At 40.7% G+C, this 22,567-nt stretch overlaps 1 protein-coding gene across 5 annotated transcripts in view; it reads left to right on the forward strand.

The window, feature by feature from the left end:
• LOC122550689 (cytoplasmic dynein 2 heavy chain 1) overlaps positions 1 to 22,567 on the forward strand; it is a 555,979-nt gene that overhangs the window by 144,231 nt on the left and 389,181 nt on the right. For all 5 annotated transcript variants that reach the window (XM_043691809.1, XM_043691805.1, XM_043691808.1 and 2 more), the window contains exons 42-46: positions 4,979 to 5,134; positions 8,082 to 8,341; positions 16,599 to 16,845; positions 17,641 to 17,792; positions 19,499 to 19,643. In XM_043691809.1, the coding sequence (XP_043547744.1) occupies positions 4,979 to 5,134; positions 8,082 to 8,341; positions 16,599 to 16,845; positions 17,641 to 17,792; positions 19,499 to 19,643 (960 nt within the window). The remainder of the gene's footprint in view (positions 1 to 4,978; positions 5,135 to 8,081; positions 8,342 to 16,598; positions 16,846 to 17,640; positions 17,793 to 19,498; positions 19,644 to 22,567) is intronic.

The following is a 22,567-nucleotide window of genomic DNA, read 5'->3' on the forward strand; positions in this document are numbered from 1 at the left end:
GCCGATACAGTCATCGATGTAGCGGAGGAAAAGGTGGGGGGGTGGTGCCAGTGTAACGCGGACACCTCCTTCTACTGCCCCCATGACCATGACCCCACCTCCCACCACCAAACCATCATCTCCCAGACTATCCATAACCTCATCACTTCAGGGGATCTCCCATCCACCGCCTCCAACCTCATAGTCCCACAACCCCGCACCACCCGTTTCTACCTCCTGCCCAAAATCCACAAACCTGACTGCCCCGGCCGACCCATTGTCTCAGCCTGCTCCTGCCCCACCGGACTCATTTCTACATACCTTGACACGGTCCTGTCCCCCTTAGCCCAAGAACTCCCCACCTACGTTCAGGGCACCACCCATGCCCTCCACCTCCTCCATGATATTTGCTTCCCCGGCCCCCAACTCCTTACCTTCACCATGGACATCCAGTCCCTATACACCTCCATCCCCTATCACTAAGGCCTCAAAGCCCTCCGCATCTTCCTTTCCCGCCGTACCAACCAGTACCCTTCCACTGACACCCTCCTTCGACTGACTGAACTGGTCCTCACTCCAGCTTCTCTTTCCAATCCTCCCACTTCCTCTAAACCAAAGGAGTAGCCATGGGCACCCGCATGGGCCCCAGCTATGCCTGCCGCTTCGTTGGATGTGTGGAACAGTCCATCTTCCGCAGCTACACTGGGACCACCCCCCACTTTTTCCTCTGCTGGATGACTGGATCGGCACTACCTCGTGCTCCCATGAGGAGGTTGAACAGTTCATCCACTTTACTAACACCTTCCACCCCGACCTCAAATTTACCTGGACCGTCAGAGACTCCTCCCTCTCCTTCCCAGGCCTCTCCATTTCTAACTTGGACGACCGACTCAACACGGACGTTTACTATAAACCGACTGACTCCCACAGTTACCTAGATTACACATCCTCCCATCCTGCCCCCTGTAAAAACGCCATCCCATATTCCCAATTCCTTCGCCTTCGCCGCATCTGCTCCCAGGAGGACCAATTCCAATACCAAACAACCCAGATGGCCTCCTTATTCAAAGACCGCAATTTCCCCTCAGACGTGGTTGACGATGCTCTCCACCGCATCTCCTCCACTTCCCTCACCTCCGCCCTTGAACCCTGCCCCTCCAACCCACTGGTCCTCACCTACCACCCCACCAACCTCCAGATACATCGTATCATCCTTCGTCATTTCCGCCACCTCCAAACAGACCCCGCCATCAGGGATATATTTCCCTCCTCACCCCTATCAGCGTTCCGGAAAGACCACCCCTCCACGACTCCCTCGTCAGATCCACACCCCCCGCCAACACAAACTCCACTCCCGGCACCTTCCCCGACAACGCAAGAAATGCAAAACTTGCTCCCACTTCCCTCCAAGGCCCCAAGGGATCCTTCCATATCCGTCAGAAATTCACCTGCACCTCCACACACATCATTTACTGCATCCGCTGCACCCGATGTGGCCTCCTATACATTGAGGAGACAGGCCGCCTACTTGCAGAACGTTTCAGAGAGCACGTCTGGGACACCTGCACCAACCAACCCAACCACCCCGTGACTGAACACTATAACTCCCCCTCCCACTCTGCCAAGGATATGCAGGTCCTTGGCCTCCTCCATTGCCAGTCCATGGCAACACGACGCCTGGAGGAAGAGTGCCTCATCTTCCACCTAGGAACCCTCCAACCACAAGGGATGAATGCAGAGTTCTCCAGCTTTCTCATTTCCCCTCTCCCCACCTATTCTCAGTCCCAACCCTCAGACTCAGCACCGCCTTCTTGACTTGCAATCTTCTTCCTGACCTCTCCACCCCCGCCCCCCCCCACATCTCCGGCCTATCACCCTCAACCTAACCTTCTTCCACCTATCGTAATCCCAATGCCCCTCCCCCAAGTCCCTCCTCCCTATCTTTTATCTTAGCCTGCTTGGCACACCCTCGTCATTCCTGAAGAAGGGCTTATGCCCGAAACGTCGATTCACCTGTTCCTTTGATGCTGCCTGACCTGCTGCGCTGTTCCAGCAACACATTTTTTAAGCTAGGAGTTGGGAGGTCATGTTGTGGCTGTCCGGGATATTGATCAGGCCACTTTTGGAATATCGTGTGCAGTTCTGGTCTCCCTCCTATATGAAGAATGTTGTGAAACCTGAAAGGGTTCAGAAAGGATTCACAAGGATGTTGCGAGGGTGAGAGGGTTTGACTTATAGGGTGAGGTTGAATAGGCTGGGGCTATTTTCCCTGGAGCATCGGAGGTTGATGGGTGACCTTACAGAGGTCTATAAAATGATGAGGGGCTTGGATAGGGTGAATAGAGAAGGTCTTTTCCCTGAGGTGGGCATGTCCAAAATTAGAGGGCTTAGGTTTAAGGTGAGAGGGGAAAGATTTACTTGTGACCAAAGAGGCAACCTTTTCATGCAGAGGGAAGTGTGTATTTAGAATGAGCTGCAAGAGGAAGTGGTGGAGGCTGGCACAATTACAACATTTAAAAGGCGCCTGGATGGATATATGAATAGGAAGGGTTTGGAGGGATATGGGTTAAATGCTGGGAAATGGGACTGGATTAACTTAGGATGTCTGCTCATCAGAGTTGAGTTGGACTGAAAGGTATGTTTCCAGCTGGGTATAGCTCTATGACTGTACGACAAAAATACTTGGATTCTGTTTAATTTTCTGTTTCAACTTTGTTCGACTCTTGTAGAATAAAATGTCTTTAGTTTTAAATGGGAGATTTTGTGGTTTCATTTCTTCATTACATTTCTGGAGATTTTTAATGTCCCTTTTTATTAAAAAAAAGAAACTGGTCTGGATTGGGATCATTAATCATGGATGAAACTTTCAACTGCACCTTCACAAAAAAGTTGACATTAACATTATCATTAAATGGCATCTGGATGGGCACATGAATAGGAAGGGTTTAGAGGGATATGGACCAAGTGCTGGCAAATGGGACTAGATTAAGTTAGGATATCTGGTCAGCATGAATGAGTTGGCTCGCAGGGTTTGTTTCTGTGCTGTACATCTCTGTGACTATGACTCCATTGAGGACTCATTTTCATTTTTATGGGACATGGAACAACATTTTCAAAGCCTGTACACTGGTTTACGATATATCTGCACAAGATTTATTCATTGCTCATTAACAGTTGATTCTTAGAAGTATCACCTGGTTTTTCCTAGATTTTGATTTGATTTATTATTATTGTAACAGGTACCAGGTCCAGTGAAAAGTTTTTTTTGCACACAGTGCAGCAGATCATACCATACAAAATTAATTGGGTGATAGAACAAGGCAAGGGATACAATATTACAGCTACTGAGAAGGTGCATGAAAAGCAAGATCAGTGTTATATTTGAAATTTGTGAAGTCCATTAAGTCTAACAATAGTGGGCAGAAGCTATTCTTGATGAAGGGCTTTTACCCGAAACGTCAATTTTTCTTGCTCCTCGGATGCTGCCTTACCTGCTGTGCTTTCCCAGCAGCACTCTAATCTTGACTCTAATCTCCAGCATCTGCAGTCCCCACTTCTGCCTAGAAGCTATTCTTGAACTTGTTGGTACACATGTTTAAACTTTTGTATCTTCTGCCTGATGGAAGAGGTTGGAAAAGATTAAAACCGGGGTGGGAGGGATCTTTGATGTTGGCTGCCTTTTCAAGGCAGCGAGAAATGTTGTTGGAGTCAATGGATGGAAAGTTGGCTTGTGTGATGGACTGAGCTGTGTTTATGACTCTGTGTAGTTTCTTTAGTGTTTGCAGTTGAGTCATCCACAATTGCCAAGTGTGAGTGAATTTTGAGCTTTGATTTATTGTTTACCTACAGTTACAAATGTCTAGATTTATGAAGATAGAGTGTTATTTGTTGAAAAAGGTTTTATACTTTTCTATGTTCGGTATATTAGTTGACAATTTAGTTCAAATGTGAGAAATTCAATGAATTTTGTTGAATTATTTTAAGTTATTTGACATGTCCCAATAATATTTTCCCATCTTCTACTTAGACAGGAAAATGTAAGGTCCATTGGTAGAATGGCACTTGATAGTTTATTGAGCCATGCATCCTCTTGTCCTGATGCAGCTTTATATTATACCGTGACAACGCTGATAAACCAAATCATCTTTCTGATCCTAGCTGCTTTTGTAGCGGGAAAGACCCTTGAATATAGTAGATTACATTGTGTTGGGTCTTTAAGGGTTGTCACTTTTATCTTCTGGTCCACGTAGCAAAAGTTGTTGAGACCAGCAATGCAAATGTGCTCAAAGCCTTGTACTAATTGCTAGTTTTTATTGGAGCAATAGAATGAATGGGACTAGAAAAGGCTATGGTGATGATTGTTTCTGGGTTTCAAACTTTATTTAAGTACTTCCATTTGCGTTGTATGAGCATACATTTATCAATATGAGGGACCAAACACCTGTAAAAATGCAAACTTCTTCAAAATTGTTGTTTAAACCTATTTTCTGCATATGTTGCTGCTCAGAGTTTAGCATCATTTATGCATTTTGAAAACTGAACTTAATTATAAAGATGAGGAAGAGCAACCAGCTTAGTACTAACAATTCTGTAACTGCTTCAGTTGTGACAGATGCCTGCTTTCTCACTTGCCCTTCCAATTTTTAATGTGTCTGAATTCAGTAACCAACACCTGCTGCAGAAATCTTTATTAAAAAATACCTGAACAAACAGCAAGCCAAAGTATATAATTTTCCTCATATTGTTTCTGTGAAAATCCTATGATGTTTTGAATCTTTGTAAAATAGCAGCAAGAGTTTGGAAGCAGAACTTTAGTTTATTCTGAATTTTTTTTGTGAAATATTCAAATGTTACAGTATTTGTCACTGATAAGGCTGACCAAATATATAATTGGCCTGAATCAGTAAATTTAACATTAGATTAATAGAGAGTTAATGTTGGGAATAACGTTTTGACAGCCATTAATTATTAAAAAAAAACATTTTTTTTCTCTTTCCAGAATGACTTTGTGGTGGAAACTAGTCTAGTTGGAACTGTTTTGAATGGTTTGTCTCACCTTCATGGTTGTACAGATCGTGGACAATTCATTATTAGTTTAATAAGAGGTCTTGGTGGTAATCTCAACATGAAATCACGACAAGAATTTTCTAAAGAGGTAACTTCTCTATCTTTTAATACATGTTGTATAGAAATTTAGAGAATTGAAATATATAATAATCTTTAAAGAAACTTAGCTAATAAGGTTAAATGTACATTTTCAGAGTGATGAAGCATTCCAGTCCTGCCAGTGCCACTAGTTCCAGAATGTCTCAAGTGAACTAGCAGACACTGCTTGGTTCTTCGCCATTTCTGATTAACTTCTTGCCTCAGATACAAAATTGGAACATTTCCTAAATATGACTAGAATCATAGAATCATCATAAAATCCCTACAGTGCAGTTAGAGACCACTCAGCCCATCGAGTCTGCACTAACCCTTCAACAAGCATCCCACTCAGCCCCACATTTCCCATGGCGAATCCACCCAGCCTGTGCATCCCTGGACGTTATTGGGCAATTTAGCATGACTGACCCACCTAACCTGGAAACCCACCCACACACAGAGAGAATGTATAAACTCCACACAGACAGTTGACTGAGGCTAGAATTGAATTTGGGTCCCTGGTGTTGTGAGGCGGCAGTACTAACCACTCTGTCATGTGCTGTCTAAACTCTGTCACTGACTAGAAATTATATGCATTCAGTACAAATTATGAGGGGTTCCCCATGCAGTAGATGGTGCCCTTTCCACATGGTGCCTTGGCAGCAGCTGCTCCAAGCTCAAGTGCATCTCTCAGCACATAGTTTTGAATCTTGGACTGCGTTAGTCTTTAACACTCGATTCAGGACAACTGGACAACTCTTTTCATTGAATGATCAACATGTTTCAGGCAGATCATACAGCACCTTTCATTAAGTTGCTAGTTTGCTTGGCAAAGTTGATGTTGTGCTCGATTTGCATCCCAAAGAACAGCTGCAGAGCACACATACCTGAATCATGGAGCTGCTAGGGATGAACCTCAGCAAACCTATTGCATTTCTCTTCAGATTATTTTTTGCAAGGGTACGTCCCAAAAGGAGATGTGCAATAGCCTCTTAGAGTCATGAGTCATAAAGCCATAGAGATGTACAGCATGGAAACAGACCCTTTGGTCCAACTCGTCCATGCAGACCAGATATCCCAACCCAATCTAGTCCCACCTGCCAGCATCCGGCCCAAATCCCCCCAAACCTTTCCTACTCATCTACCCGTCCAGGTGCCTTTTAAATATTGTAATTGTACCAGCCTCCACCACTTCCTCTGGCAGCTCATTCCATACACGTACCACCCTCTGCATGAAAACATTCCCCCTCAGGTCCCTTTTATATCACCAGCACGTCATCTTGCGGGCAGTGCCGATATACTGTCAGAGAGGCTTCCTTGAGTTTTATAGTGTCCCAATGTTCTGGCTTTAACATGCTAAAGTGCAAAGCAATAAGTAATTTGTTATAATATTCCTTACTAATAAAATCATTGTGCTACCAAATCAAATGTTTAAGTGTGTGGTGAGATTTTTGGATCTTGTGATTCAAAGAAAATTTGCATGCGTTACCCCATAATTTGAATTAAGTCATAACCATACTCAAGTGAGAATTTAGTATTTAAAGATTCAGGTTTTGGATTATTTTAATAACACAAATTTGAAATCATAATTACTTGTAATTTCAGGCAATTTCCATTTTCACTTTGAGATCTAATTATGTAGTATCAGATTCAAACATTTGAGAAGTCTTTTTCTGTTTCATATTCTTAGTTTTGTTGATGCCTTTCTGACAGAGGCTGTGAAATGACAGAAAACAGAAGTATCTAAGTTATGAAACCTCACTTCTAATATCTTTGTATAAGCAATTAATAAATTCCTAATCTGTAAAAAGCCAAAAGAACTATGAATGCTGTAAATCAGAAACAAAAACAGAAATTGCTGGAAAAGCTCAGCAGGTCTGGCAGAAGGAGCAGTGCTCTGAAAGCTTGTACTTCCAGATAAACCTGTTGGACTATAACCTGGTGTCGTGTGATTTTTAACTTTTGTCCACCCCAGTCCAACACTGGCATCTCCACATCATAGCATCTATAATGTAACTGAGTTCCAGGAAGGGTCACTCAATCTGAAACATTAAGTCTAATTTCTCTCCAGATCTGCTGAGCTTTTCCAGTAATTTCTGTTTTTGTTTCAAATTCCAGCTCTAATCTCTTTTTACACAATCAAGATGGCACCAAAATTGAGGTGTAGTGGACAGCGAAGAGGGTCACCTCAGATTACAACAGGATCTGGACCAGATGGGCCAATGGGCTGAGGAGTGGCAGTCAGAGTTTAATTTAGATAAATGTGAGGTGTTGCATTTTGGAAAGGCAAAGCAGACTGGCACTTATACATTTAATAATAAGGTCCTGGGGAGTGTTGCTGAACAAAGAGACTGTGGAGTGCAGGTTCATGGCTCCTTGAAAGTGGAGTCACAGGTAGATAGGATAGTGAAGAAGGCATGGGAGAGGCTGAACAGGCTGGGGCTGTTTTCCCTAGAGTGTCAGAGGCTGAGGGGTGACCTTATATAGGTTCATGAAAAAAAAAAGAGGTGCATGGATATGGTAAACAGACAAGGTCTTTTCCCTAGCACTAGAGGGCACAGGTTTAGTGTGAGAGGGGAAAAACTTAAAAGAGACCTAAGGGGCAACTTTTTCATGCAGAGGGAAGTGTATTTGGAATGAGCTGCTAGAGGAAGTGGTGGAGGCTGGTACAATTGCAGCATTTAAAAGGCAACTGGATGGGTATGTGAATAGGAAGGGTTTAGAGGGATATGGACTGGGTACTGGCAAATGGGACTAGATTAGATTAGAATATCTGGTCGGCATGGACCAGTTGGACTGAATGGTCTGTTTCCATGCTGTACATCTCTATGACTCTGTGCTTCGAAATGATTAATTGTTGATGTAATGCATTCATGCTCTAACATTCCTATCTTAAACAAAACTTGAAGCATTGAAAACGTGTTAATGCATTCATAAATTTCAACTTAATTTTAATTCAGGTTTTAAACTGGGCAAGAGAGTCACCACCAGATCCACGGCAGCCTCTAGACACGTACTATGACCAACTGACTGGACGACTCATGGCATATCAGATGGAGAAACCAGAGAATCTGACTGCTGATGATTTCTGTAATCCTCAGAAACTTCCTGTCATCCGAACTCCTGACATGCAAAGAGGTCTAGATTATTTTAAACCATGGTTAAGTTCGAGCAACAAACAGCCATTCATACTAGTAGGACCAGAAGGATGTGGAAAAGGGTAAGATTTTACTTTGAGAAATCATGCATCTTAACTGCATGATTTTTTTGATAGTTTTTGGGTAGAAATGGTGTTGGAGAGTGAAGTCTTGAGAATTTATTGCATTATACTGATAAAGTGGAGTGGGAGAAGCACCTTACCATGGTACGGATTCCCGAATGAAAAAATGTGCCGTTAAATCCTGCCTTGAAGATTGTAAAACATAATAACCATATCAACAGGATTGATATTTAGACCAACGTTAGAGTTGGATTAGCTGATAATGGTTTCGAGTCCTAGATTTAGCTCCAATGTCTCTCTACTACTGTGGAGACAAAATTAGCATGGGTTTCACTCTTACAGCAGGTTTTTCATATCTAAATAGAGAGCAGGAACTGAGGCAGGTAGACATTTAACTAATGCTGGTCACTGAAGCAGCTAGTGGATTCCTTTTTGATGGAGATTTTTGTGATGCTGAAGGAAGGTGGAATCTGGTAAACTGCCTGATTCTGAGCAATCGTCTGTTAGTTCACTTGTCAGTAAGTAGTTTTTGGTCAGTAGTTTTTGTTGTGTGAATCTGGAACAGGGCAAGTAAAAGGAAGTTGAGATACAATGGTCATGGCCACACCTTTAATGTGATGGGCTTGTAAAAGCGTGCAAGTCTGAAAGGGGTATTCCTGCATTGACTATTGCAAGTTTAGACATTTGAGTGGGTTCTCGCCTTTCAGGGATTGTCGGTTCTATCAGAGAGCATAAAGTAAGCATTGTGAGTGTAGCTGACCACAAATAAGGCATCTTCTGGATATGGGATTAATGCAAGCAGTAATAAGAATGTGGGGCTAGAAGATAACAAAAGCTATGCTTCAGTATTGACTGTACTGCCTAAGAAGCCTACTACATATGTTTGAGGACCAGTGGTATAGGAGATTATGCATATTTAGGCAGATGGTAACTAACATTTGAGCCCTTACTGAAGAAGACCTTAGACCTTGCTTGCCATGCCTGGTCACTAGGGAAGCTATGGAAGTGATTGCTGTTCCCTTCTGCTGAGAGTTTTGTGTCATTGATTGGTATGAAAGTCACTGTAGCCTTAAAAATCTTCACCTCTGACATGTCCCAAGGATCAGTGGTTGAGCATGGTGGTGTCTCTCAAATAGCAGCACATCATTGCATTTTAGAAACCACTGATGTCCTATTTGTGAAAGTAGACAAGTTCATATTAGTTGAAACATAAGGGTCTTTGTAAGAACAATGTGTAATGGGATTCACCTGTAACACTGGATTCCAATGAATGCAAGATACCACTGGATGCAAGATTTCCAATGTGAGCATCTCATCCCATACCATTCTCTTGCCTTTTGCTTATAAGCTAATTCATTCTTCCCTTCTAAATAGCCATCTAATTGAGTGTCTGAAGTGAACCTTACTCCCCCACATTCTAAGGCAGTACATTCATGATCCTAACCACTACGTTAAAAACAATATTGTTTTTGTGTGACTTATGCTTCTTTGATGAGGCAATGGCATATTGGTAATGTCACTGGATTAGTGGTTAAGAACCCTAGGCTAATGTTTTGTGGGCGTTGGTTTGAATTCCAAATGGCAGATGGTGTAGTTCAAATGAAATAAAAATCAGGTTACCACATAATTACTGTTAAATGGTGAGAGAAAGAAGAACATCTGGTTCAGTAATGACATTTAGGAAGGAAATCTACTGTCCTCACCTGATCTGGCCCGCATTCTAGCAAGCCATAGATATATCAAACTGCTGCACAGTTGAAAGAAATGAGTGAAACCAGATGGACCACCTGACATCCGCTCTGGATATGATAAATCGTAGTAACAGGCCTATCAATCCTGCAAAATCTTCCTTCCCAACATATGAGGGCTTGTGCCAAAATTATGAGAGTTGTCTCACAGCTTGACATGATCATTTTCATGCAATCATATCTTACAGACAGTGGAACGGCACGGAGTGTGCCTTGCATGGGGGGCTTCAAGATCCGTCACCAGAGTGATTCGGGAATACCTTGGCTGATAGAGCTTGTAGAGTTCTGAAGGTCACAGCTGTTAGATTAGAAATACAGAACATGGTGAGGGAACCAACATAAGGGAAAACTTACCAATCTACCTGTTGCAGATGTGGTTGTCTGTGACAGTATTGGTAGATATGGCCACTGTATGGTCATTGTGGAGACAAAGTCCTATCTCCACATGAAACACATCTCTCATCATGTTGTGAGGCATGACCATCATGTTAAAAGGGACAGACTTCGAACAGATCCAGCAACTCAAATTGGGCATCCTTGTGGTGCAATAGGCCATCAACAGAACTGTATTCAACCAAAATCTACAGTCTTACAGTCTGGCTCATTCTCACTCAAATGTTATCATCAAAAAAGATCAGCAAGGCCGTCTATGTGTGGAAATGCAAGATGTGAGAGATACTAAATGAACATTTTGCATCAGTGTTTACTGTGGAGAAGACTATGCAAGATAGAGAACATGGGGAAATAAATAGCCTCATCTTGAAAAATATCCATTTTACAGAGGAGGAAGTGCTCAATGTCTTAAAACGCATAATGGTGGATAAATCGCCGGGACCTAATCAAGTGTACCCCAAAACTTTGAGGGAAGCTAGGGAAATGATTTGCTGAGATATTTGTATCATCGAAAACCACAGGTGAGGTGCCGGAAGACTGGAGGTTGGGTAACGTGGTGCCACTGTTTTTGAAAGGTGGTAAAGAAAAGCCAGGAAACTTTAGACCAGTGAGCCTGACATCAATGGTAGGCAAGTTGTTGGAGGGAATCCTGAGGGACATGATTTATATGTATTTGGAAAGGCAGTGACTGATTATGAATAGTCAACATGGCTTTGCGCATAAGAAATCGTGTCTCACCAACTTGATTGAATTTTTTGAAGAAGTAACAAAGAGGCTTGATGAGAGCAGAACTGTGGACATGATCTATATGGACTTCAGTAAGGCGTTTGACTGGTGGTGGAATGGTTACCAAGGTTAGATCACGTGGAATACAGGGCGAACCGGCCATTTAGATACAGAACTGGCTCAAAGGTAGAAGACAGAGGGTGATATGGAGGGTTGCTTTTTGGATGGAGGCCTGTGACCGGTGGAGTGCCACGAGGATTGGTGCTGGGTCCACTGCTTTTTGTCAATTATATAAATGATTTGGATGTGCAATTGGAGGTATGGTTAGTAAGCTTGCGGATGACTCCAAAATTGGAGGTGTGATGGACAGCGAAGTAGGTTACCTCAGAGTACAATGGGATCTTGATCAGATGGGTCAATGGACTGAGGAGTGGTAGATGGAGTTTAATATAGATAAATGTGAGGTGCTGCATTTTGGAAAGGCAAATCAGGACAGGATTTATACACCTGATTGAAAGGTCCTGGAAAATGTTGCTGAACAAAGAGACCTTGGAGTGCATGTTCATAGTTCCTTGAAAGTGGAGTCGCAGGTAGATAGGACAGTAAAGAAAGTGTTTGGTATGCTTTCCTTTATTAGTCAGTACATTGAGTTTAGCAGCTGGGATGTCATGTTGTTACTGTACAGGACATTGGTTAGGCCGCTTTTGGAATACTGTGTCTAATTCTGATCTCATTGCTATGGAAGCATGTTGTGAAACTTGAAAGGGTTCAGAAAAGATTTATAAGGATGTTGCCTGGATTGGAGGGTTTGAGCTATAGGGAGAGGCTGAATAGGCTGGTCTATTATCCCTCGAATTCAGAGGCTGAGGTGTCACTTTATAGAGATTTATAAAATCATGAGCATGGATAGAGTGAATAGCTAAGGTCTTTTTTTCCCTGGGGTGGGGTGAGTCCAAACCTACAGGACATAGGTTTAAGGTGATAGGGGAAAGATTTAAAAGTGATCTAAGGGGCAAGTGGTGTGTGTATGGAATGAGTTGCCAGAGGAAGCTGGTACAATTACAACATTTAAAAAGCATCTGGATGAGTATATGAATCGAATATAGAGCATAGAACATTACAGCACAGAACAAGCCCTTCAGCTCTCGATGTTGCGCTGATCTGTGAAACTTATCTGAAGCCCATCTAACACGCACTATTCCATTTTTGTCCAAATGTCTATCCAATGATCATTTAAATATCCTTAAAGTTAGTGAGTTTACTACTGTTGCAGGCAGTGCGTTCCATGCCTCTATACCCTCTGAGAAAAGAAACCACCTCTGACATCTATCCTATATCTATTACCCCTCAATTTAAAGCTTTGCTCCCTCATGCTAGCCATCACCATCCAAGGAAAAAGGTTCTCACTATCTAACCCTTTGATTATCTTATATGTCTTAATTAAATCACCTCTCAACCTTCTTCTCTCCAACGAAAACAGCCTCAAGTCCCTCAGCCCTTCATCATAAGATCTCCCCTCCATACCAGGCAACATCCTAGTAACTCTCCTCTGAGCTTCCAGAGCTTCCACATTCTTCCTATAATGAGGTGACCAGAACTGTATGCAATACTCCAGGTGTGGCCGCACCAGAATTATGTACAGCTGCAGCATGACTTCATGGTTCCGAAACTCAGTCCCTCTACTAATAAAAGCTAGCACACCATATGCCTTTTTAACAACCCTATCAACCTGGGTGGCAACTTTCGGAGATCTATGGACATGGATACCGAGATCCCTCTGCTCCCAGTACTCTGTATTCCTGTTGCTCCTTCCAAAGTGAATCATCTCACACTTTTCTGCATTAAACTCCATTTGTCACCTCTCAGCCCAGGTCTGCAGCTTATCTATGATCCTCTGTAACCTACAACATCCTTCTGCAGTATCTACAACTCTACTGACCTTAGTGTTATCGGCAAGTTTACTAACCCAATCTTCTACACCCTCATCCAGGTCAGTTATAAAAATGGCAAACAGCAGTGGACCAAAACAGATCCTTGCGGTACTGTAATAACTGAACTCCAGGATGAACATTTCCCATCAACCCCGCCCTCTGTCTTCTTTCAGCTAGCCAATTTTTAATCCAAGATAGAAGGGTTTAGAGGGATATGTGCCAAATGCTGGCAAATAGGCTAGATTTGTTTAGGATATTTGGTCAGCATGAATGAGTTGGACCGAAGGGCCTGTTTCCAAGCTGATCTATCATTCTTGATCAATTATGGTTCAGTGAAGAATGCATAAGGTCATGATAGGAGCAGTATCAGGCATACCTAAAAATGAAGTGTCAACCTGGAGAACATCTAACACAGGCGTTCTTGCATGCCCAACAGTTTACGCAGCATGGAATAGACAGGGCTAAATGATTCCACAACCAACATGTCTAAGTTGTGCAGTCTTCCCATGGTCAATTAAACAATTAACATGAAATCAAGGCTCCATAAGTATTACTGTCATCAGTGATGAGGTGCCAAGGACCTTAGAGTAAATGGTTAAACTGAAGCATTTGCATCCATTTTGAGCCAAAGGTGCTGAGTGAGTAATCCATCTCTGCCTCCTCTCAATGTCCTCAGCATCACAGATGACAGACTTCAGTCAATTTGATTCATTCCAACCTGAATATAATGCACTCACATTATGATTGCTGCTATCTAGGAGTCTCTTCACTATGCAATCATTAATAATTCCTTGTTTCTGCAGATATAGCTGTGTTAAAAGTGAATGGACAAAGATTTGGCAAATGAAATATAATGTGGAAAATGTGGAATTGTCTATTTTGATAGGAAGAATTAAAGAATAGTATATTGTCTGAAAGGAGAAAGATTGCAGAGCTCTGAGATGAAGAGGGATCTGGGTGTCCTTGGGTTAGTTTGCATATATTGGGTGGCATGGTGGCACGGTGGCTCAGTGGTTAGCACTGCTGTCTCACAGCACCAGGGTCCCAGGTTCAATTCCAGCCTCAGGTGACTCTGTGTTGAGTTTGCACATTCTCCCCGTGTCTGCGTGGGTTTCCTCCGGGTGCTCCGGTTTCCTCCCACAGTCCAAAGATGTGCAGATCAGGTGAATTGGCCATGCTAAATTGCCCATGGTGTTAGGTGCAGTTGTCAGAGGGAAATGGGTCTAGGTGGGTTACTCTTCGGAGGGTTTGTGTGGACTCGTTGGGCCAAAGGGCCTGTTTCCACACTGTAGAGAATCTGATCTAATCTACTCATATAGCAAGTAATGAAATCTAATAGAATGTTATAATTTATCATGAGGAGAATTGAATACAGTAGTATGGAGTTTATGCTTCAGTTGTACAGAGCACGGGTGTGATTGCGTCTGGAATACTTTCCACAGTATTGATCGCCTTATTTAAGAAAAGAAGTGTGTGTCTTGGAGGCAGTTCAGACATGGTTTACTGGTCTATTACTTGGAATGGAAGTGTTCTCTTATGAGGAAAAGTTGGATAGGAAAGGTTTGTATGTACCAGAGTTTAGAAGTGTAAGAGAAGCTTAAGGGGAACATATAAGGTTCTGAGGGATCTTTATTGGGTAGGTGCAGAGAGGATATTTCCTCTTATTGGCGAATTTGGAACTAGGTGTGACTGTTTACAAAGGGTAATCCCTGATTTTAATCAAAGCTGAGGTGACTTTTTCTCTCAGGGTAGTGAGTCTTTAGAACTCTTCCTGAAAAGGTGGAAGCAGAATATTGTTAATGCAGAGATAGAAAAGCAAGGTGGTGAAATGTTATCAACAATGGGCAGGGAAGTGGATTTGAGATTATAATCAGATCATTCATGATTTTATTGAATGGTGGAGCAGGCCTGAAGAGCTGTACGGTTTACTTCTACTTCTAATTTGTATCTACGATAAATGGTTTCATTTTTACATATTGATACTGTGCATTTTCATGGGTCCAGGCTGGCATCTTAAAATTTCCACTGACTGGTTGGTTCATGGTTTGAATTAATTGGTTTTTCAAAATCAGCTGAAGCCTTGCTTGCCGGAAGCATCAGTCAGAGAAGTATTTTTAATTAATTTTCAAACCACCCTCTGTGCATGATGACTTGTTGAAAGCATTGGATTTTTTTTTAAAGACTGTAGTATCTTGAAACCTTTACTTTTGTTGAAATATATATGTAAAAAGAATATGGGGGAAGAGAAGTTAGGCAGGAGGCTACTGTGCTGCTGATCGCGTTGAAAACTCCAGAATTCTCATATCTGAAGGGAGATTGTTTATCAACTTGCAATTTTAGTTGTTTGTAACTGACTCAGATTCCAATTATATTCTTTTAAGAAATTTACTTGGAACATTATCCAATTTAATTTAACTTAATTCTGAAATTCACGAATGACATGTTGTGAACTGTTACCCTGAAATCGCTATACAAATATTCTCCTTTTCGGTTGTAAGTGAATTTGTCTCATTTATTCTGGCAGAGAATGTGGTTTAGAAAATCATGTTGCCTTGTTTATTGCTTTAACTAAATCTTCAAGCAGTATGGTGATATCTGACACTAGAGGTTTATGTTCAATTAATGTTGTTTATTCATGAAATTGTTGCTTTACTAGACATTTTGGCATGTTAGACCTACAAGAAGAGTGAGTTGTTTTTAGCCACCTTAACATTAAGATATCCAGTATTTCTAAGTGCAGTTGGATATAGTTTATCTTGCTCCATTGCTACATTTATAAGCACTGTAAACTAAGCTCCAAATATGAAAGAGTAATCTACTGTTTCATTGAGCCATCCTCTGTACCTGGAAAGACAGTTTTGTTATTGTTATCTTGCTTCATAGTTGTAAGATGGTAAACAACTCATTTGTTGATTTTTGCATGGTCAGGTTAGAAATATGCAGGTAGTTAAAATGTGATGTTCAGCATGTGTAAATCAAATTGCATATTTTGGGACAGCACAGTGGCTCAGTGGTTAGCACTGCTGCCTCACAGTGCCAGGGACCCGGCTTCGATTCTAGCCTTGGGTGACTGTATGGTGTTTGCACATTCTCCCCCATGTCTGCATGGGTTTCCCCCCACATTCCAAAGATGTGCAGGTTAGGTGAGTTGGCCATGCGTAACTGCCCATAGTATTCAGGGATGTGTAAATTAGGGATGGAATAGTAGGGGAATGGGTCTGGGTGGGTTACTGTTTGGGGGGTCGGTGTGGACTTGTTGGGTCAAATGTTTCCACACAGCAGGGCTTCTAAGTATTCATCCTGTTACTTTTATCATTGGACTTGTAGCTTGATTATTTTGTTGAGGAAGTTCCAGAAAATTAAAATTGCTCTTTTGTACCTATAAAAGGAAATTTAATCAGGGAAACGTTAATCTGTATTGAACAGTTTTATTTTAACTGATTTTGATTTTACTTTCAGGATGCTTCTTCGCTATGCTTTCTCTCAGCTCAGATCCACTCAAATTGCAACAATTCATTGTAGTGCACAGACTTCACCTCAACATATTCTGCAAAAGCTGAGTCAGACGTGCATGGTTATAAGTTCTAACACTGGCCGTGTATACAGGCCCAGGGATTGTGAACATTTGGTATTATATCTGAAAGATATTAACCTTCCCAGACCAGACAAATGGGGTACAAGCAGTGTTATTGCATTCCTGCAGCAGGTTAGGACATTGTTAAATGTATTTATTGTGAGGATATATTGCTTTTCTTTTTTTTGTTTCTGTTTAATGTTGCCCAATGTTGCAATATGTTGTTTAAGTATAGTGGCATATTACTTTTTTCTCTACTTAAGTGCTTAAATAAACTGATTTTAGTTTCGTTTGAAATAATGTAGTATTAGAAAGTTCATGAAATCATATGGAGTAAAATAGGGATTTTAACTGGTAGAATTATTTTTAAAAATTGAAGTAATTTTAGTGCCAATTGTAACCATTATTCATTTTGTCCCGTCTTTTTAAATTTCTTCTATGTCTCAAGCTTGTTTTTAACAGGAGGGAAAAGTGACAGTCTGTTTATTTCAATGTGGTAGTCAGTGGACACAGATTTTCAGGGATCAGCAATAAATGGTATAGTCAGCTATGATGAATTACAGAAGTGCAAAATAGTGTTATGATTTTTACTTTTCCCTGGTCAGGCAGACAACTTGTCCAATCCTAAATGACTTGGCTTTTGGAGAGCCTTATCATTTCAAACTACCTCGATGTGGAACCATATCCCACCATATTATGCTGGCAGACTTATTATTAATAGAAAGCAAAAGGAAGATAATTGTCTTAATTAATATAAAAAGAAACCTGGCACTTAATATCTATGTTGCAGTTGTATCTGTTACTTAAATTGACACATATTTATATTGATAATTGGGGCGATCTTGTTAAGTTGTACTGTTTACACTTGAAAACCAGGTACAAATACTTATAATTCTTTTGTGTTCTCTCAAAAACAAAATTCTAAAGGCTCTGACCTACCATGGCTTTTATGATGAAAATTTGGAGTGGGTTGGATTAGAAAATATTCAGATCGTAGCTTCAATGTCAGTAGGCGGTGTTATGGGACGACACACTCTAACAACGAGATTTACATCCATTGTCAGGATCTGTACAATAAAGTAAGTCAAAGAATTTTTTTTCTTCAATGACATAAATACATAGCACTTTTCATTGCATTGCAGTTATGCAATATTATTAAAGCAATAGCTTATGAATAAAATAATTCAATTCAAATTGTATTTTATCGGCTAGTGCATGCTACTTTCAGTAAAACTACAAGGCTTTGCTTGATTTTCTTTCAGTGTTGTGAGGGTTGTCTCACTACATCTTTCTTTGATATGTAATTATTGTTTTCAAGATTTTTTGCTTCTCAGATTATTGCTGCAATAATTATATTTGATGTAACTTGTGTGTTACTAACTGTGCAGTCACTCAGTGGTTAGCACTGCTGCCTCACAGGGATCCAGGTTTGATTTCAGTCTTGGGTCATTGTCTGTGCAGTTTTCACATTCTTCTTGTGTCTGCATGGGTTTTCTCCAGGTGTTCCCACAGTACAAAGATATGCAGGTTAGGTGGATTGGTCATGGTAAAGGTGGGATTATAGAGAGAGAGTAGGTGGCTGGGTCTGGGTGGGATGCCGTTCGGAGGATTGGTGCAGACTTGAAGGGCTGAATGCCCTTTTTCCACACGTAGGGATTTTATGATTCTATGAACATCCACTTTGCTATCAACTTAAAAACAATAGTCTGTTAGAGCACTTTGAATTCCACATCTGTTTTTGATCAGCCTTGTCTATTTTAGTTACAGCTCAATAGATCAATATAAATAGTTATTGGATATCTGGCTCTATGAAACACTTAGACATTTGCCTTTGGATGTTTGCATATTTTTTACCAGCACTTTCCTGCTTCCTGGGTTTAACTTACTTCACAACCATGTTCTTGGAAATTGTTGAATGATTCGATTGTGTCATGTGTGGTCTGTTCTGTGAAAATGGGTTGGTTTGAGTCTCATCAATTGTAACTATGTTGAGATCTGTGAATACTGACAGTTCTACCACTATTAGGCCATTGGTATTTACCAGGTAGAGAATTTCAGAAAGTCAAGATCAGCTTATCTAATGGCACTATAGTGCAATTCTGGAAACACATGGAATCGGATGGTGTTATATCATGTCAGTTTTAGAACTGTTTCATTTCTGTGACATGTAGTTCCTGTGTGCTCCATTAAACCTCCCCACCCAGCCCCAACACCTCATGTATTTGGCAAGGCCCAGGGAATGCAGTTTAAGTGGCTGTTGGTCCTTGTTCTATTTAAAATAAAAATACAAGAATAGCTCCCTTAAAACATAGAGGCACCTGACTAAAGGCTTAACAGATATCAGAGTTGAGGTCTGGAAACTGGAAACACCATTCACTATCTAATCAACAAAGGCTCATCTAATTGAGAGAGTTGCAATTCTGTGTCCCTTGTTAAACCACCTCAGGAGGTCTTGTACAACAGTCTTGTTCAGATTTGCTGACTGATCCAAGGAAAATTGACACTTAAATGCAATGGAAGCAGGTATTACTTTGATAAAGTAGGACTTTGTATGATCCCATTTGCCTTGGTCAGGTTCCTGATATGCAGATACAAACAGAAATTTCAATGGTGAGGGTTCAGGAAGTGAGGGTGAACAGCCACATGTGCCACAAAATCCACATCCTCAATGCTCCTAATGGGTGATGCAGAGTTGGGGTAAGGTGGGTAATTAAAATAGGGTCTAAGTGTTTCATAGAAAGTGTAACAAAGCCCTTATGTCTTTTGTCATTGGATTTGATTTCAGCTATCCCGACAGAGAGCAACTTCAGGCCATTTACAGTGCGTATCTACAGCCTGTGCTGCATAGGAATCTAAAGCACCATCCTATATGGTCATGTCCTACACGAATACACCAGCTTGCTGGATCTCTGGTACAAGTGTATGAACAGGTATGCTCCACTCAATTTATTTTTGTCACATATTTAATGCTAAATGTAATTTGGTGTAGTCCATGATACTATGGAGATTTTATTTTTGAATTTTGCAGGTTTTTAGGTATGATGTTTGTGCGTTGTAGGTATTGGTTAATAATGGTGGTGTTACACAGAAAGCCAGACAGTGATTTAGTTCACAAGGTCGTGGTCAAATCCTGTTCCTCCATTGTGCTTCTGAAATCACTTAATTCACTTAATTTGGGTGGCACGGTGGCTCAGTGGTTAGCACTGCTGCCTCGCACCACCAAGGCCCTGGGTTTGATTCCCGCCTGTCTGTCTGGAGTTTGCACATTCTCACTGTGTCTGCGTGAGTTTCCTCCAGGTGCTCCGGTTTCCTTTCACAATCCAAAGGTGTGCAGGTCAGGTGAATTGGCCATGCTAAATTGCCCACAGTGTTAGGTGCGTTAGTCAGGGGTAAATATAGGGTAGGGGAATGGGTTTGTGTGGATTTCTCTTTAGAGGGGCGGTGTGGACTTGCTGGGCCAAAGGGCCTGTTTCCATATTGTAGAGACTCTAATCTAATCTAATCAAACAGTGCGATGGGAAAAGGGGTTGTTGTAATCAAATGTAAGGGTGATAGCAACAGCTTTATATCATGTATCACACATTTTGTAATTACCTCAATGCTGAGCACTGCTGAAGAGAACAATTTACTGATATCCAGCAAAGATAGTGATGCTGGAGCCATTTTTCAAATTGAAAATCCATTTAGGAAGCATAATCAATCAATTGGTACTTACTGTTCTAAATCTCACACAGACTAAGATTCTTTATGACATGGAAGAGACAAAGTTTTTAGAATTTTCTTTAAAAAAATTTCCTGCAAATAGTGGTGGCCATAGGACTGGGCAGTCAAATTGCATCACCTTTCTCTGTAACTTAGTTTTTTAAAAAAATGCAGAATGGTTAATATTGTGTGCGAATGTTAACACTAGGAATGGTAGTTCTTGCACTTCAAAAAAACTCTTCAGTTAAGTACATAGTATGAATAATGAATCAAAATCATAAAATAATGGTGGAATAGCTAGAATGCTTTTATATCAGAGCTAGATTCCTTTGAGTGAACTAGTGTGGCTAAAATCATAGTGTGAATATAACTTAAAGTCAGATTGGACCTAATTTCCAAATGTACACAATACAATTTTACTGAATTAATCACTCAGTCAAGCAAAATATTGTGCATGCTGGAAATCTGAAATAAAACAGAATGCTGGCGAAACAGAGGTGATGTTTCAAATCCAACGCTGAAGAAGAATTCTATCAGATTTGAAATGTTAACTCTGTTTCTCATTTTCCACTGATGCTGCCAGACCTATGAAGTTTTTCCAGTATTTTCTGCCATTACAAGTTTATTGGAAGCCATTTTGCATCAAAAATAAATTGTAGTGTAAATGCAATTTAAAGTTCCAAAAGCATACACTGTCTTAATGTATATTTCCTCATCTGTGTAACGTTTACATGAGTTAAAAAGAAAAAAATCATGTTCCTTTTAGCCTCAGACAGTGTATTGTCATACCAAAGCATTAAGAATTTGTATGCAAAGTATAAATGTAATTTCCAGACTATAGATGAGCAAATTAATAGAAGAGAGTGTGTGCAAAATGCACACTGTCATGTAACTTCCTTTCATAAGTTATATTTACTTTATAGGTGAATAGCTGTGAAATAACTTGTAATGTTAAGGTTCTCCTTCACAGTAGACCAGGCGTTCAAACGTTCTCTTCTAAATCTTGATTTTAGTGTAAAGTTACAGCCTAGATTAGTATCATTGGTTGCTGTTTCAAATTTGTCCACTTGCCCTTTATTTTGGAATTACCTCCTTGTTGGCTGAAAAGCTAGTATATACTTTCTAATCCATATTGAAGTTTGCCCATGAACTTTGACTATTTTTTCATGTAATGTGAATATGTATCTCCATATGGACAGCACTTTTTAAAGATGTCCAGGATCTCCTTGCTGACTGTTGGTATGGATTTTGGGTTTTGGATCAGGCTCCCAATATGGGATCAAGTGGGGTTCTGATCCACATTATATTTAGAACAGATACCTGGCTATCGTTATTCCTGAACTGGAAAATTAATGACAAGATGGTGTGCTTACCACTCATTAAGGATGTTAGGAAACTGTCCTTCATTGGCCCATTTTTGACTCTCCAGCACTGAAAGAACTGAAGCCGCTAACTAAAGGCAAGGTAGAAAGAATGACCTTCGATTTTGAGGTGCCTTCTCAGCAACTTTAAAACTTCTGCATTACAAAATAGGCACAACTGCTGGACTTCCAAGATGGGAGGAATGTACTGTATTTTTCTAGGTTCATGGGACGCACTAAATTTAAATGCTGAAACAGGACTAGAAGTTGAAAACTTTGTTTGCACGCATCAGAACTAGGAAGCAAGAAACTGGCATTTTATTTTAAAAAGGCAATTTTTCATACTGAATAAGAGGAGGGTGCTGATTGGTTCGGCCATAATTGGCATGGAGGTACAGTAAGAATTGTTTACCCTTTTAAATAAAAAAATCATCAGCCAAATTTCTTTAATAAACACAAAATGATAATTTTTTTTGTTTGTAAAACAAAACTTATTCAATGAAGGTATACAACTTCATTTGTAATGTGGAAATATAAATATTTACCCCTCTAAATAACCCAAAACACATACATAAATGATTGCACACACTGCATGAATAGGGAGAAAACTGAGAGATTCACTTTTTGGGGAAAAAAAAAAACACTTTTGGCTAATAAGTTTTAGTTTTTCAAGGCAAAAAGGATAAGGATTGAAATGCTCAGATGGCGATTGGTCTGAGATTCTCACATGATGTCCCTAAAGGGGACATCATGTGGGCGGCACGGTGGCACAGTGGTTAGCACTGCTGCCT

The sequence above is a fragment of the Chiloscyllium plagiosum genome, chromosome 6, assembly GCF_004010195.1.
Source record: "Chiloscyllium plagiosum isolate BGI_BamShark_2017 chromosome 6, ASM401019v2, whole genome shotgun sequence".
NCBI classification, from domain to species: domain Eukaryota; kingdom Metazoa; phylum Chordata; class Chondrichthyes; order Orectolobiformes; family Hemiscylliidae; genus Chiloscyllium; species Chiloscyllium plagiosum.